General features: G+C 35.7%; 1 protein-coding gene across 2 annotated transcripts; it reads right to left on the reverse strand.

The window, feature by feature from the left end:
* Positions 1 to 1,855: 1,855 nt before the first annotated feature.
* On the reverse strand, positions 1,856 to 9,197 carry LOC113509247 (5-hydroxytryptamine receptor 3C-like). 2 transcript variants are annotated; one of them, XM_052898749.1, is made up of 6 exons: positions 9,068 to 9,197; positions 8,730 to 8,920; positions 7,892 to 8,200; positions 7,321 to 7,574; positions 5,743 to 5,950; positions 1,856 to 4,023 (listed from the first exon to the last, which is right to left on the reverse strand). In XM_052898749.1, the coding sequence occupies exons 1-6, from the start codon at positions 9,117 to 9,119 to the stop codon at positions 3,907 to 3,909; spliced, it is 1,131 nt and encodes a 376-aa protein (XP_052754709.1). In that variant the 5' UTR covers positions 9,120 to 9,197; the 3' UTR covers positions 1,856 to 3,906. The 2 variants fall into 2 exon arrangements, with proteins under 2 accessions (XP_052754709.1, XP_052754708.1); XM_052898748.1 differs by having other exon boundaries at positions 7,321 to 7,577.
* Positions 9,198 to 14,719: the final 5,522 nt, after the last annotated feature.

The raw sequence follows: 14,719 nt of genomic DNA on the forward strand, positions 1-14,719 counted from the left end.
CCTGTCAGGATATATTACTAGCAATATATCCTGTCAGGTCGACCTCCTCGTGGTTCCCTATGGAAACCATCGTGATTAATTTACTGTTAGATTCGTCACGGTGGGCTAACTGACTTGCTTTATCCTCACCTATCATGCCTCACTGGTGCCCCGCCAGTGTATACCGATAGCGCAGGCGGGGTAACCATTCCATTATCATCCATTAAAAAAAACCGTCCGCTACTGAACATAAGTTCCTCCCATAAAAGAAGGGTTTTGCCAGTAGTTGCCACGCTTGGCAGGCGAGCTGACAATCGCAATTAGGTTTTGGTGATGTTTTAAGGGGGACGCTGCTTCCCATTCCATGACTATTAAATTTCCTTAGTCGCCTCTTATGACACCCACAGGAAAGGAAGGGGTGGCCCTATGTTGGGATCACGCGGTATGGCTAATATAGAAGCCAGAGAGAATTATTATTAATACTTATCATGGCAATTTCAAGGGGGACCGCTTGGAAGTCAACCTGATATAGTATATTGCTAGCAATGGAGCTTCTAATCTCTGTTAGTTACAATTCCCTCTCCTTCAATATAATATAATAACGTCGTAGAGGACACATGGACTTAACCTATCTATCTATCCTATTTAAGAGCTGCGCTCTTGTCGGTGGAGCTCTTGCCACTCACTACGGTTTTCAGCGAGTCTCTTCACCTCTTGATACGACACGACACCAACTCCTTCCTTGATCTGCCTGATGTAACTATGTCTCGGTCTCCCTCTCCCCCTCCTTCCTTCTATCTTACCTTCTATTATAGTTCATAAGATCGTCGTGTCGTATCAAGTGTCCTAACATTTAACAATTTATATATTTAAATATTTTCAAATATTTATATATTTAAATGTTTAGTATTGTGTGGATATCACTACATAGTATAAAACAAAGTCGCTGTCGCTGTCTGTCCGTCCCTATGTATGCTTAAATCTTTAAAACTACGCAACGGATTTTGAAGCGGTTTTTTTAATAGATAGAGTGATTCAAGAGGAAGGTTTATATGTATAATACGTGCATAATATTGTAGAGAAACATTGATAATTTTAGAGGTTTCTAATGTGATGTGATGTAATGTACATCCGTGCGAAGCCGGGGCGGGTCGCTAGTTTATTTATAATATATAATTTTATAGAAAAACTAATGTCATACTCACTACTATTATAAATGTGAAAACTTAGTTTTTTTTTTTATTATTAATTAAAATTAAACATGATTTTTTTTTATATTTTTAATATTATATTAAATTTACTTGGTTTCTATACCAAGTAAATAATATTGTAATTATGTACTACACTCAGTATGTATTTATACAGGTGTTATGTGGAGGGGCGCTTCTGGCCGTACTGTTGCTGTTAGCTGAAGTATTAGCATTCAGAATTAAGCGTACAGGTACGCGGATACTTAGAATTTTTAAGCAATTCAATTAATATTTATACAAAAGGCATACATTTAGTTTCGTTTCATGTGGTTTCCCTTTTACATAAAAAATAATTCTGTGAAATGCACAATTATATTAAATATTTATAAAATAGGTCATCCCAGTATAACTATGTTTAGAAAATAAAAAAAATTCTCATTATTTTGTAAACTATTGGTTTGGTATTGGACTGGTATTGTCATCCCAGTATAACTATGTTTAGAAAATAAAAAAAATTCTCATTATTTTGTAAACTATTGGTTTGGTATTGGACTGGTATTGTCATCCCAGTATAACTATGTTTAGAAAATAAAAAAAATCTCATTATTTTGTAAACTATTGGTTTGGTATTGGACTGGTATTGTCATCCCAGTATAACTATGTTTAGAAAATAAAAAAAATTCTCATTATTTTGTAAACTATTGGTTTAATTATTTTTTGTTTATTTTTTGTTTTTGTTAGGGAGTGATCTCCACTATTGCTAGAATCCGTTTGATCCATGACTTACGGGACACCTTCTATAGTACTTCTATAAAAACGAAAGTTTATGTGGATGGATGGATATTATTCTACATTATGGATATTTTTTTTTTTATACAACTTAGAATGACAAACAAGCTGACGGCCCACCCGATGTAAAGTGGTAACCGTCGCCTATAGACATGAGCAGTACCATGGACATAACAGAGTATACTGTTTCGCCCATGATACCCTCATGCGTTGCCATTCCTGAGGACTCAGGTGTTATTCCTCTGTACCCAGTAAATTTTAATAGAGAACCTTATTTTTTTAAATCGGTTGAAAATTGGATCACACAAAATAAGTTCATCTTTTCAAAACGAACTTTCAGTTTTAGTAATTTAATAAGTCAAATATCTAGGTAACAAGCAGCAATATTTTTCCTAATTTTAAAAAAAACTAACATGTAATACAAAAAGTCATACAACTACCATAGTTTACCGGTACCAGTACAGGGGTTTTCAAAGTGGGGATCGCGTCACCTTGAGGAGGTATGGTGACCCCCAAAAGCGGGGGTCGCGAGTTATTTATGCATTTATTTATTTAATTATTTGGAGAATCTACAACGAAGAAACTGTATAAAGCATAGTAATAATAAGGATTAAACCGAAGATACCTATTTAAAACAAAAAAATTGGGTTAAATGTGATAAATCTAACCGAGATTGTCGCGTAGTATGAAAAATTTTAGTGCATGACGTGTAACATATATACTTTGTGACTTGTTATTCTTGTAATAATATTAGAAAAGTATTATCTATTTGGTGCCTAACTGCGGTTGCCACTCCTGAGGACTATGGCGTTATACCTCTGTACACTGTAAATTCATTGCTATTGATTGGCAAACGTGGCTACTACTGGTAAATAAATAATCATAAATCGCTTTGCATAATATCGATAAAATTTATTTGAAAAGAGTAACAAATTTCTTGTCCTAATTTTTTTGATTGGTTCTTCTTTTTTTATACAACTTAGAATGGCAAACAAGCTGACGCCCCACTTGATGGAAAGTGGTAACCGTCGCCTATAGACATGAGCTTTCATGTCTTCTGTCGGAATTGTTATAAAATAAATATACCTGTATAATGTTATTTTTTCATTATATATGTATCAGATAAAAAATGAACTTGAGTTTTAAAAATAATATTATAATTAATATAATTTGGATTTTGATTGAGAAGGATCTGATTGCATTGTTGATAAATGTACACCAATATCTGACTTAACTTTGAAAACCCTTGCACTTGATATATTATTAAGAACATCTACAGCCACTAGTGTTGCTTAATAATAATCGATTATCAATTAATCGATTGTGTTCATTCAGAATAATCTAAATATCGATTTACGAATATTATCGATTACATATAAACTAGCAATAGTATCGATTATATCGATAGCTTGTTCAAAATCATCGTCATCGTTATTTGATCTTTCTTCAACCAATTTTTTAATGTAGGACCTACTGTGGTCCTACCAATTTTGTACGTTGAACACCATATATCATCACACAATACATTTCCATCTCCACTGTGACCTTCAAAAGAATACTATCTGTGAATTATTATTAATCTATTATATCGTATTATCGATTATTTCAGTCAATTATAATCGATTAGTCTTAATGTAAGAATAGTTGGAATGATTTACGTATTTAAATTGTTCGATATGCTTATTCGAAATTGCTCAACTAGTTTCGCGATTCTCCGGAACTCTTAGTCCCAAAACTAGGCAAATATTCCCACTAAAAATACGTAAATCAATCAGAATGTTCTTGATTTAAACTATACATACATTGTAGTTACGGAACTTTTATCAATAAAATCGATTAATCATTAATAATCGATTATTATTCGATTATTTTAGCCCTAATCGAATTACCAATTAACAGTCAATACCCAACGGTTATAAGGCAAACGGCAACGGTGAAGAGCTAAGAATTAAAGCACAGATATCGCGTAGCACGTGAGCACGAAGAGCACCAGCGCGGCCACCGCCAGCACGATCATATCGAGCAGCCGCGCCGCCGCACGCCACGTGCCCTCCGTAGACAGCTCCTGGAGAACGAAACTTTTTTATTTTAGATTGTTTAATTGATTTACTAGTGTAATAGAGTTTCTTTAGTTCTATATATAAAAAAAAAAGAGAGTTTTTTTTCTTTAGTTCGGATATATAAAAAACTGCCATGTTAGGCAATGAATATTTGCAACCACGTGTTCCCGGCCTTTTATAGAGTGATTAAAACTTGACAAAATTACAAATATTTAAAGGCGGGGGGGGGGGGGGGGATTGTTAGTAATGTAGTAATGGAGACTGAGAATCCCATTGCTAGCAATATACCCAACCAGGTCGACCTCCTCGCGGTTCCCCCTGGAAACTATCATGGTTAATTTCTGATGAATTCATCATGATGGGCTAACTGGCCTGTTTTCATTCTCATCTATCACCCTTCACTGGTGCTCCGCCAGCGTATCCCGTTAGCGCAGGCGGGGTTACCATACCATTTTCACCCATCATAAAAAAAAATATCTTAAGCCTTAGAAAATGCGTAGAGGACCAATACAGGAATAAATCGATTAAAAAAGATTGATTAAAATCGATTCAGAATGGGTGAACATTTTGTATAACAAACAAATAATGTAAGCTCATTTAAATCCTCATACACAAGCACAGCAGTGTAATTATAATTGAATTTTATTCTTTAAGTAATAAAATATTTTAACATTTCATCAAGTTTTACTCTATGCATCTATCCCTCACATTTCCGGGTCTAATAATAAGGAATTTCAATACAAATAATAAAAAAAAAAATGTGAGACTCTTATTAGCTTATTACTCTTTATAATTTTTTTATTCTTTATTTTTATAAAGAGGCTTCTATCCTACGTGGCTACGTCAGCCCTATCACATCCTAATCTTAATTTAATTAATATAATAAATATGTAACTGGACGATATGGTACATGGGAGATATTTAAAAAAAATGTGGATGAAGAGTCTTAATAAGCCCAATAGATGACACAAAGAAAACAAAGAAATTGTCTGTATGTTTGTTCCAGTATCACGCAAAAATTACAACACCAAATCAGACGCGGTTCCTACAGTAGTTTTCTGGAGGTCTAATTTAAAATCTGGTGTATGTTCCAGTTTGGTAACCCATCCAAAAGTAGTCTGTTTGATTTGTTTTCCTACAACTAAAATCCATGCTTACGAAACAACGGCCAAAAAGCTAATAAATTTTCTCAAACATGCTTGGAAATGTGAGCATTATTTTGATGATCTTTTTCGAGATTGCTGTACTGGCCAGATACATGCGGGCAGCGGCCGGCAAAAGTTGTATGAAAATCCATATCTGTCGCGTTTTGCGGCCAGATAAATTACTATGTAAACTCATATCTGTCCTGTAATTTAAAAATGGAATGACCTTTTACTTCGAAACATGGCTACCAAGATGTAACTAATAAAAGGTTTTATTTAAATTTCGAACTGGCGCGTGAAAAATTATTATTGTTCGTTATTCATCATTGAACTTAAAAAGTAAAATTGTGTTTTTGATTACCGCGCATTGTTTGAGAAAAGTACTATATAAGCCATGGCCACAACTAGGCATTGATGGACTCAAGTATGTGTGCCTCGGCTACGCCTCGGCCCACATTTGAACGTTCGTCCATCAATGTCTCAATTGCTGGCCGCGGCAGTAATGTACTAATACATACCGACTGAAAAAGAGAGAATAATTGATATAAATATATATAGCAGACAAACAATTGAAGTTACCTCTTGCAATGAGAGTTTGCAAATTTTGGAGGCAGTGAACACGAACTGCCGTAGAGCGTGCGGTGGGGTCGACGTGAAGACCGCCACGCGGGCCACGAGCGCGGCCAGCACGCTCAGCACGCCGCCGCACGCGCACAGCGCCCCCTGCAGCGTCAGCAGCGTTGGCGTGGACGCTGAGCTCGGTAGCCGGAGCAGCGCTGATATCAACCTGAAATTTAACAATGTTTTGGTTAACCATCTATACTGGTAGGGATATGACCGCGAAACAGGGAGGCTAAACATGTAAGGTGCCCTGATCATCACAGTGATGACGTCCATCCATAATGCTCGCTGAAACTGTCATTTATATTAATATTTATAAGACTAGCCCGTCCCGGCTTCGCACTGGTGGACATTTTTACATTTTAAAAAGTGGCCATTAAGGCTGCACACGAGACGCAAGCTTAAAAATGGAGTCACTTCTCTCGTTTTCCCAACATTTCCCTTCACTGCTCTGCTCCTATTGATCGTAGCGTGATGAAAAGTATACTATAACCTGCCCAGGAGTATGAAGAATAATTGTACCCAGTTTCGTTAAAATTCGTCGAGTAGTTTTTGTTTCTATAACGAACATACAGACAGACAGACAGACAAAAATTTTACTGATTGCATTTTTGGCATCAGTATCGATCACTAATCACCCCCTAATAGTTATTTTGGAAATACATTTCATGTACAGAATTGACCTCTCTACAGATTTATTATAAGTATAGATAGATGACGATTTTTATAGGTTACTATTTTCCATCTTACATCATCACATCAGCCATTAACTGTCCACTGCTGAATAGCCTGCCCCATATGGGAGATTATGCCAGTAGTTTCCATGCTTGATTGACAACTGCAGTTAGGCTTCGGTGATGTTTTAAATGGGACGCTGTTACTCATCTTTCGACCATTAAGTTCCCTTACTGGCCTCTTACGACACCCACGGGAACGGACGGGGTAACCGATTCTATGCAGAGACCACGCGGCATCAGAGAAGTAGTTCAGCTTGAATCGAAAATGCTACGTGAAATTTAAAGAAGGCCACGCTCGGAGTTTCGCTGCATGATATAATCCGAATTGAAGAAATCAGTACAGTAACCAAGGTGGCTGGGATAGTTCAAAAGACAAAGAAACTAAATTCTAATGCTCCCTGCCAAGGTTTTCCCAAGAGACTACAGCATGCGGTTCTTCAAAAGGGGAGTAAAGAGGTTTCTTCAGAGTCGGCAACGAGCGCGTAATACCTCTGGTATTGCAGGTGATCATAGGCTGCGGTAACCACTTACCATCAAGTGGGCCGTATGCTTGTTTGCCACCTCAGTGGTATAAAAAAAAACTAGCTATTGCGTCGGCTAATATAAATCGGCTACGTTTGCATTTAGTTTTGTGAGGGTGAAATAGGGCATTGAACTTACTGGATAAAGAGGCATAACACTTTAGTCCTCAGAATGGTAACACACGGAGGCTACAATCAGAGTCACAGTGTTCATGACAACAGCAGATCACTTTTCATCAAGTAGAGCTTTAGTTTAATAATTTAAAGTTCAAACGTACCAAAGAGTCGCAACGAACGCAGCAGTGGCGTATAGCGGGTGTCTGTGCTCAGGGGGTAACACCATCGCAGCCGCCAATAACAGCACAGTGGCGAATAGCACGGTGGCAGAAGCCCGCGCGTGCGCCGCCCCGCGTCGCTTCAGGGTGACCTGCCAGCTGATCAGCCGCCGCGAGTCCGTACCACGCATCCAAACCGCGCGTGTACCCATGACGGACACCAGCTCCCATGCGCCGGACTCCGAAACTGTCGCTTGCTGCTAGTAAAACATTTTCAGGTTTCCCCAAAACTGTTATTGTTTGGCGAATTTGATATTAATTTTAAACTCGTAAAGCGAACTGAAACTGGAGGTCCTGTGCCTCCAGCTACAGTCTGTTTAAATGTTATTAGGAAAACTGCTTTTTCTTACAAAGAGAAAAACTTGAAGCATTCCTTTGATACTCGTAATTTTTTCAATAATCAATAGATTTTACTTCAGTGTTAGTCTCATAATCATTTTATCGTAATTCAAATCGTATTTGCATATAAAAAATATTTAGAGCATCGCCAATAGTTAATGTGCATTAAATTTACCTGATCATCACTCAACTCCAACTCCACCTGTTCCAAGGTATATCCTCTAGAAGCGAATTTGAAGGCGACTGTTTGCTCGTCGTAAGGCCAGTCTTTAAGCTGCATAGCAACGGGTACATTGACGTCGAACCTCGTATGCCAGGTGACTCGGCCTTCGCTGGTGAGACGCGCCCGTAGTCCAGCTTCGTCCCCGGTTGCAGCAGCGTTTACCAACCCTACGTCTGGCAACCAGAGTCTTTCCGCTGGAGCCAGGGCACTCTCGCACCCCCAGTCTGTCGAGTTCCACGTGATGCGACTGTCCTCCCAAGTCTGAATTAAAGGTAGTCTTTAATATTGTGTGTTGTGATTTAAAATATCTGTTCCACATGTATTTCATAAAATCATCTACTTCGAAACAGAACTTAACAACGCGCTAATCATTAAACTTTTTAGTTAGTAATGCGTCCTGTTTACAAATACTATTTTTATAATATTGTATGTATGTAAATAATACCTATCTAATAATATTCCCGGAACAAAATAAACCGACATAATGAAGTAGTTAGTGGAAATGTTTTGTACAAAACAATACTTACCTGATCTAACTGAAGAAAGGCAACATAGTTTTAGTATCTTTATGGTATTGAATTAATTAATATACCGATAGGCCTACAACAGTTACATTAGGGGCACATGATAGAGCATCTAAGCATTTTTCGCCATGTTCAAGAAGTTGATTATATGTATAGGCGACGGTTACCTCTTCTCACAACTGGTTATGTATTTCAGACTTCTGCTATTTGTCATTCCAATTAGTAAAGGCAAATCATTCGAAGGAAGATAGCAAACAAAAACACACCATTCGCAAATCAGCAAGCATACGCGCTGTAGACGTGTCTTCTTGGATGGAAGCATGCCTGGGGTCGAGGTCGAGCTCGATGATGACGAGGGAAGCCGGCGGCGACTCGCGGTCGTATTCTGCCAACAGCGTATCCAGCTGCGTCGAGAACTGCGTTATATTGTCGCAGTCAGCACACACCTCGCACCCACCTGTATGTTGTACGAACTTGCTATTCTTTGTACATTATATAGGTTTAAGCACTTTTACTTCTGGCCATTACCAGAGATCCATTGTTTTGAAAATGGAATGAAATAATATAAAATTAGTAAATCACAGATACTAGTTTTTTTGTTTACCATAGAGAAAGATGAGATACGTGAGCACTAGGACGGCCGCCTGCGACTCCATTTCGCAAGAACTAGTGCAGCGTGCCGCGTGGTATCAGGCACCAGGCCCTGGTACGGGCTCGTCAACCTTGTAGTCTAGTATACTCACATATGTTTAAAAAGTTTAAATTAGGTTGGTTGTATCCTTTGATTTCCTAGTTCAGATATATGAAAGGGATAACCGTTGTCTATAGACATGAGCAACACCATAGGCATCGCAAGATGTCCATGGCAACATCCGAGCATTGTTATTCCTGTGGATAGATAAATAGATAGATACTCTTTATTGTCCCCTCCAAAGGATTACAATAGTACCTAAACTTATTATATATCTATAATAAGTTTAGTATATTTCCCAAATCTCTTCCTGAAGCGAAGTGTTCCTCTAATGTTGTTAGTATCTGAGCTGCAGTAAGCAGTTACCATCAGGTGAGCCATATGTATAGAGGGTAGAGGTAAGGAAAACTATCATATATGCAGGAAAATACAGAAAAACAAAAGTGTTCTTCTGTAAATAATAATTCCAAATCCCTGCGAAACGGCGTCAGAGTGGCAAAATTGTTTGAAACTAATTTAGTAGTTATTGATAGAAGTGTATTGAAGTGAATTAATTAAATATTATTGTTTATTTACCATTTAAAGCATAATTAGGTTTAACATCGATACATACTTAATATAACATTAATTGTACATCACATAATTGTTTTTCTATTTTAAATTTTACTTTTAATAGTGCATTATTAAAAAGCGGAAATTTTACTTTCCTTAGTTTTAAAATTTACACACTTTTTATTCTAGGGCCACTTTAATTTTTCACGCTTTTTCATATACAGAGATATTTTTCTTTACCTCTACTCTTTATAGCCAAATGCTCGTTGCCACCCTTTCAAATAAAAAAAGTACTCATGGAAAATGTTGGCGAAGTCTAAGCGGCGCGTGTTGCGTAGGCGCACTATCTGTACAGTCTTCCGGCGCCGCAAGGGCACTAAGATTCATTATTATATTTTTACATTCCAGATTTATATTATTTGCTATCAATGTGCGAATGACGCATGACATCCTAAACATTCGGTGCCTAAACATATGGTAAATTCCATTATCAGCGAAAAATATTAAGACAAACATATACACTGGCAATATTTTAATAAGTATTTTGCTGACAAAATTTTTTTGTGAAAAAGTGTTTTTCTAATAACATCAAAGAGTACTTAGTTATGTATAATACACAAGAAGAATTATATGAAACGATGAATCGGTATAAATTCGTAGGTTTTGCTGGATAAAAGACCAGAGGGAGACTTTGTACAAAAGTCGATTGCTTGGGTACCTCTGTCCCATTCGTGTTTCAACCGTGAAGCAGTTGTGTTTGCATGGCTGTGTTTCGGTTTGAAGGGTGGGATATGGTGTGTATTTACAGGGTACAGAGGAATAACACCTGAGTACTCAGGAATGGCAACGCATGGGGGGTATCATGGGCGAAACAGTATACTCTGTTATGTCCATGGTACTGCTCATGTCTACTGTTTCACTCATAATCCCTCTCCCTCCCCCAAGGAGGGAGGGGGATTATGAGTGAAATAGTATACACTGTTATGTCCACGGTACTGCTCATGTCTATAGGCGACGGTTACCACTTTCCATCAGGTGGGCCGTCAGCTTGATTGCCATTCTAAGTTGTATAAAAAAAAAATAAGATTCTTACTAAACTATCTATTTAAGCGAGTAGCGGCTCCATTACTAGCAATATAAGGTATATTCGACTTCCATGCGGTCTACCCTAGAAATCATAAAGTGATTAATACTTGTTGATTTCGTCACGATGAGCTAACTGTCTTCCTTTCATCCTCACTTAGATATGCAGCGTTACCATTTCATTATTATCCATTAAAAAAAATCGCTAATATCAAAAGAAAGCAAGGTCATGAGAGGAGTTTTATTGCCTAAAATTAAATTAATAACAAATAATATAATTTTAAAGGAACTTTAATTCAAAATAGTAACATCCTTAATAATAATGTAACTCACACAACAATAAGTATAGTTTGTACACCACTCAATTAGTACTTATTTGTAAAACAAAATTTTTAAAAACTTCTAATATTTAATCGTGTTAAAGTTTTAGTCTTTTCTGACCTAAAAGGATATTATCCTATGTCACAGATTAAGAGTACGTATTTTATAGAGAATGCTATTTTTTAACTGTGTTCGACGATCTATTAAATTAGGTGATAGTACTGATATTTTTGCGTGTACTCTATAGAAATGAAGGTAGACACTTACACAATAACTTTATTATTATAATTTTATTAAAACTTATAAAAAAAAACATACAACAAATAAAACGAATCTATCAACATTTTCTACAAGTAATTGCAATATGAAAAAAAAGTTAACAAACAACACTACCTACTTGTCTAAATTAAAAATAAAAAAAAAAACAGTTATTCTACAACTTATACACACTAAACGCTAAGAATACGTAAAACATACAGTTTTTTAGTAGGTACTAATAAATTTGTTTAAATTAAATGACCGGTAGACAGTGTACTCGAAATATTTTCTTTGCCAAAGATAGAAAGCTTTTCAAAAGTTTTCTATTTTTGACACGGTTTGAAACGGTTTCACTTCACTACAGGCACCTAGACACATATATTTATTTGTCTTTTTTATATAGAATAATGTATATTAAGTAAAATTAAAAATGAAATAGTTTTAAATGCAAACAAGAAATAAAGACGATAGAACAATGAGACCACAAACATATACTCAAAACCCCCTTATTTATAAAAAAAAAATCCAATATCTTGTTCTGTTATTTTTTTTATACAACTTAGAATGGCAAACAAGCTGACGGCCCACCTGATGGAAAGTGGTAACCGTCGCCTATAGACATGAGCAGTACCATGGACATAACAGAGTATACTGTTTCGCCCATGATACCCCCATGCGTTGCCATTCCTGAGGACTCTGGTGTTATTCCTCTGTACCCAGTAAATGCATGCCATATCCCACCCTTCAAACCGAAACACAGCCATGCAAACACAGCAAACACAATTCTATACTTTCATGTTATTTACTCATATTTTAAATACACTATCGGGATTTAACGCAATGAAAAATGTGGTGCAATCCACGTCGAAACGTCGGCAATAAAGAAGTAGCGGGTCTACCATGAAATGAAATTCCGAAATTTCGGACTCAACTTCGTGTTTTTTTTTATACCAAAATGGAATCAATAAATGGAGTTTAACATTTCGTTCGTCATACATCCTATCATAAAAGTCCAAAGGAACAATATTTTAACATTTTTAATATTTCCAAACGGCATGTATTATGAAATTTTAACATCAAATTTCTGTTTCTTTCGGCTCCGAAATTTCGGAAAACATTTTATGGTAGGGCCCTCAGGTTATATAACCTATCTATATAATATCTATATAGATATTGCAAAAATTTTCATAGCATCCCAATAGTGTATTTAAAATATTTTGTCTTTGTTATATCAAATTTCTAATTCGAAAGAAAATGACAAAAGTGTGTAACAGTCCAAATAGACTTGTAGGTTTTAGTTTTTTTTTTTTTTTTTTTAAATGAGGGAGTACGTAATACTTTCGAGGGAGCGGGAAGAGATTTTTAGTAAAAGGATACAATAGTTCCATTAATATCAATATAGGTCAGGTCGACCTCCTCGCAATTCCCGCTAGAAATCATGATTAATTCCTGATGTTCATAACAATGAGACAAATTACCTGCTTTCATCCTCGCCTATCATCTCTCACTGGTGCCCAGCCAGTGTATACCGATATCGCAGGCGGAGTTGCCATTCCATTTTTACCTCCTTTTTTTATACAACTTAGAATGGCAAACAAGCTGATGGCCCACCTGATAGAAAGTGGTAACCGTCGCCTATAGACATGAGCAGTACCATGGACATAACAGAGTATACTGTTTTGCCCATGATACCCCCCATGCGTTGCCATTCCTGAGGACTCAGGTGTTATTCCTTTGTACCCAGTAAATTCACGCCATATCCCACCTTTCAAACCGAAACACAGCCATGCAAACAAAACTGCTTCACGGTAAAAACACGAATGGGACAGAGGTACCGAAGCAATCGACTTTTGTACAGTCTCCCTCTGATGAGGGAGACTTTCTCCCCCCCTCCTCCCTCCTATAAAAAAAGTATTGTTATGGTCTCATTTTCAAGAGTAGAGGTTTACAATAGTTTTTTATAAGTTTGTTTCTATTTACTCATACTTTATAATTCATGTAATACCTATTAGTTTTTTTATTATTATTATTTAGCTATACATACATAGATACATACATTGCATTCTCTAAAAATATTCTGTTGAGGTTTCATAATATTTAGCATCTACTTAATATTATTTAGAATCTACACAATAATATTAGAATTAATCTTAAAATCTTAGATAATTTATAACATTTATTTTATACAAATATATATAGATATATTACAATAAATATTTCGCTGAAATTAAAAATTGAAATTTTAATTTTAAAGAAATGAGACTACAAAATCGTTTATTTGCACGTACTATACAGTGACTGGTGCTTTCCAATATCTACGTTACCCATTGCTGTGTTTATTGTTGAGTAATATATTCTTAAATATGTTCTTGTTAGAAAAATACTAAGAAAAGGTAACTTACACCGCTATGGCTTTGATAAATTATTATTGTTCTAATAATTCTAGAAATTATACATATTTATTCATAAAATAGTCCACATAGTATAAAGAAAGTTATAGCATTATAATAGTAATTTATTATTATATAATATCTAACAGTATCTAACAAAGTGAGGTATTAAGTGTACAATATACGATAAAATCAGTAATATAAACTAAACGTACTTACGTAGGAAGGTAAGGTACACATTATTTATATTATACGAATGCCTATTTAATTTCAATAACAATTTTGTTTCATTTATTTAACAAAAAACCTACAGCGAAGTCTAATCTAATCACTGTTTACCGCCAAAATAGTTTTTTTATTTCAATTTTGTTTCGGGCAGGCTACAGCCATAGAGTACTCTGCCATGACAAAAGTAGGAAGTTATTTTTTTTTTTAAGATATTTGAAACTTAGTGAAGGCAAAAGATTATATTTATACAAATAGATATTTGAATTAATGAATAAAAACTTTTTATTGTTCCGTCAAAGAATGATGTAGATTATAAAGATTAATAATACGAGTATGTACACAAACAACATTAATGAGCGCGGGAAACGTTTAAAAAAGCGGGAGTGTTTTTTGATCTTCTTTAAATTAATTTTATTTTTAATTATATAAGGATTAGTTTTATTTATATATTGTGTATTAGATTGTATATATAATTGTATATTTTGTAGTAATAGTGTTTGTTGCTGTAAATATTGGTAAGTAAATTACCTATATTAATTAGACATTATGGATCCACCTATAGACCCTGGGGGGACAACCCCCAGGTGTCTGCAAATATAACTATCCCATTTAATAATAGTTTTGATATATTGGGTGAATCTAGTATGGACACAGATGGTTCTAGCGTTGCAAGTTCTAAACGTAAGCGAGTACGTGGCGAACGTCGCATTTGCAAACATTGCAATAAAAAACG

Source organism: Galleria mellonella, unplaced genomic scaffold, assembly GCF_026898425.1.
Source record: "Galleria mellonella isolate WM207_F2 unplaced genomic scaffold, CSIRO_AGI_GalMel_v1 utg537, whole genome shotgun sequence".
In the NCBI taxonomy this organism is placed as follows: domain Eukaryota; kingdom Metazoa; phylum Arthropoda; class Insecta; order Lepidoptera; family Pyralidae; genus Galleria; species Galleria mellonella.

Excerpts from the sequence above, each read along its gene's own strand:
- LOC113509247 (XM_052898748.1), bottom strand. The coding sequence starts at position 9,119 with ATGGAGTCGCAGGCGGCCGTCCTAGTGCTCACGTATCTCATCTTTCTC. Across the intron at positions 7,578-7,891 it reads TGGAGTTGAGTGATGATCAG|CAGCAAGCGACAGTTTCGGA; the intron begins GTAAATTTAATG and ends ATGTTTTACTAG. Across the intron at positions 5,951-7,320 it reads GCGTTCGTTGCGACTCTTTG|GTTGATATCAGCGCTGCTCC; the intron begins GTACGTTTGAAC and ends GTTAAATTTCAG.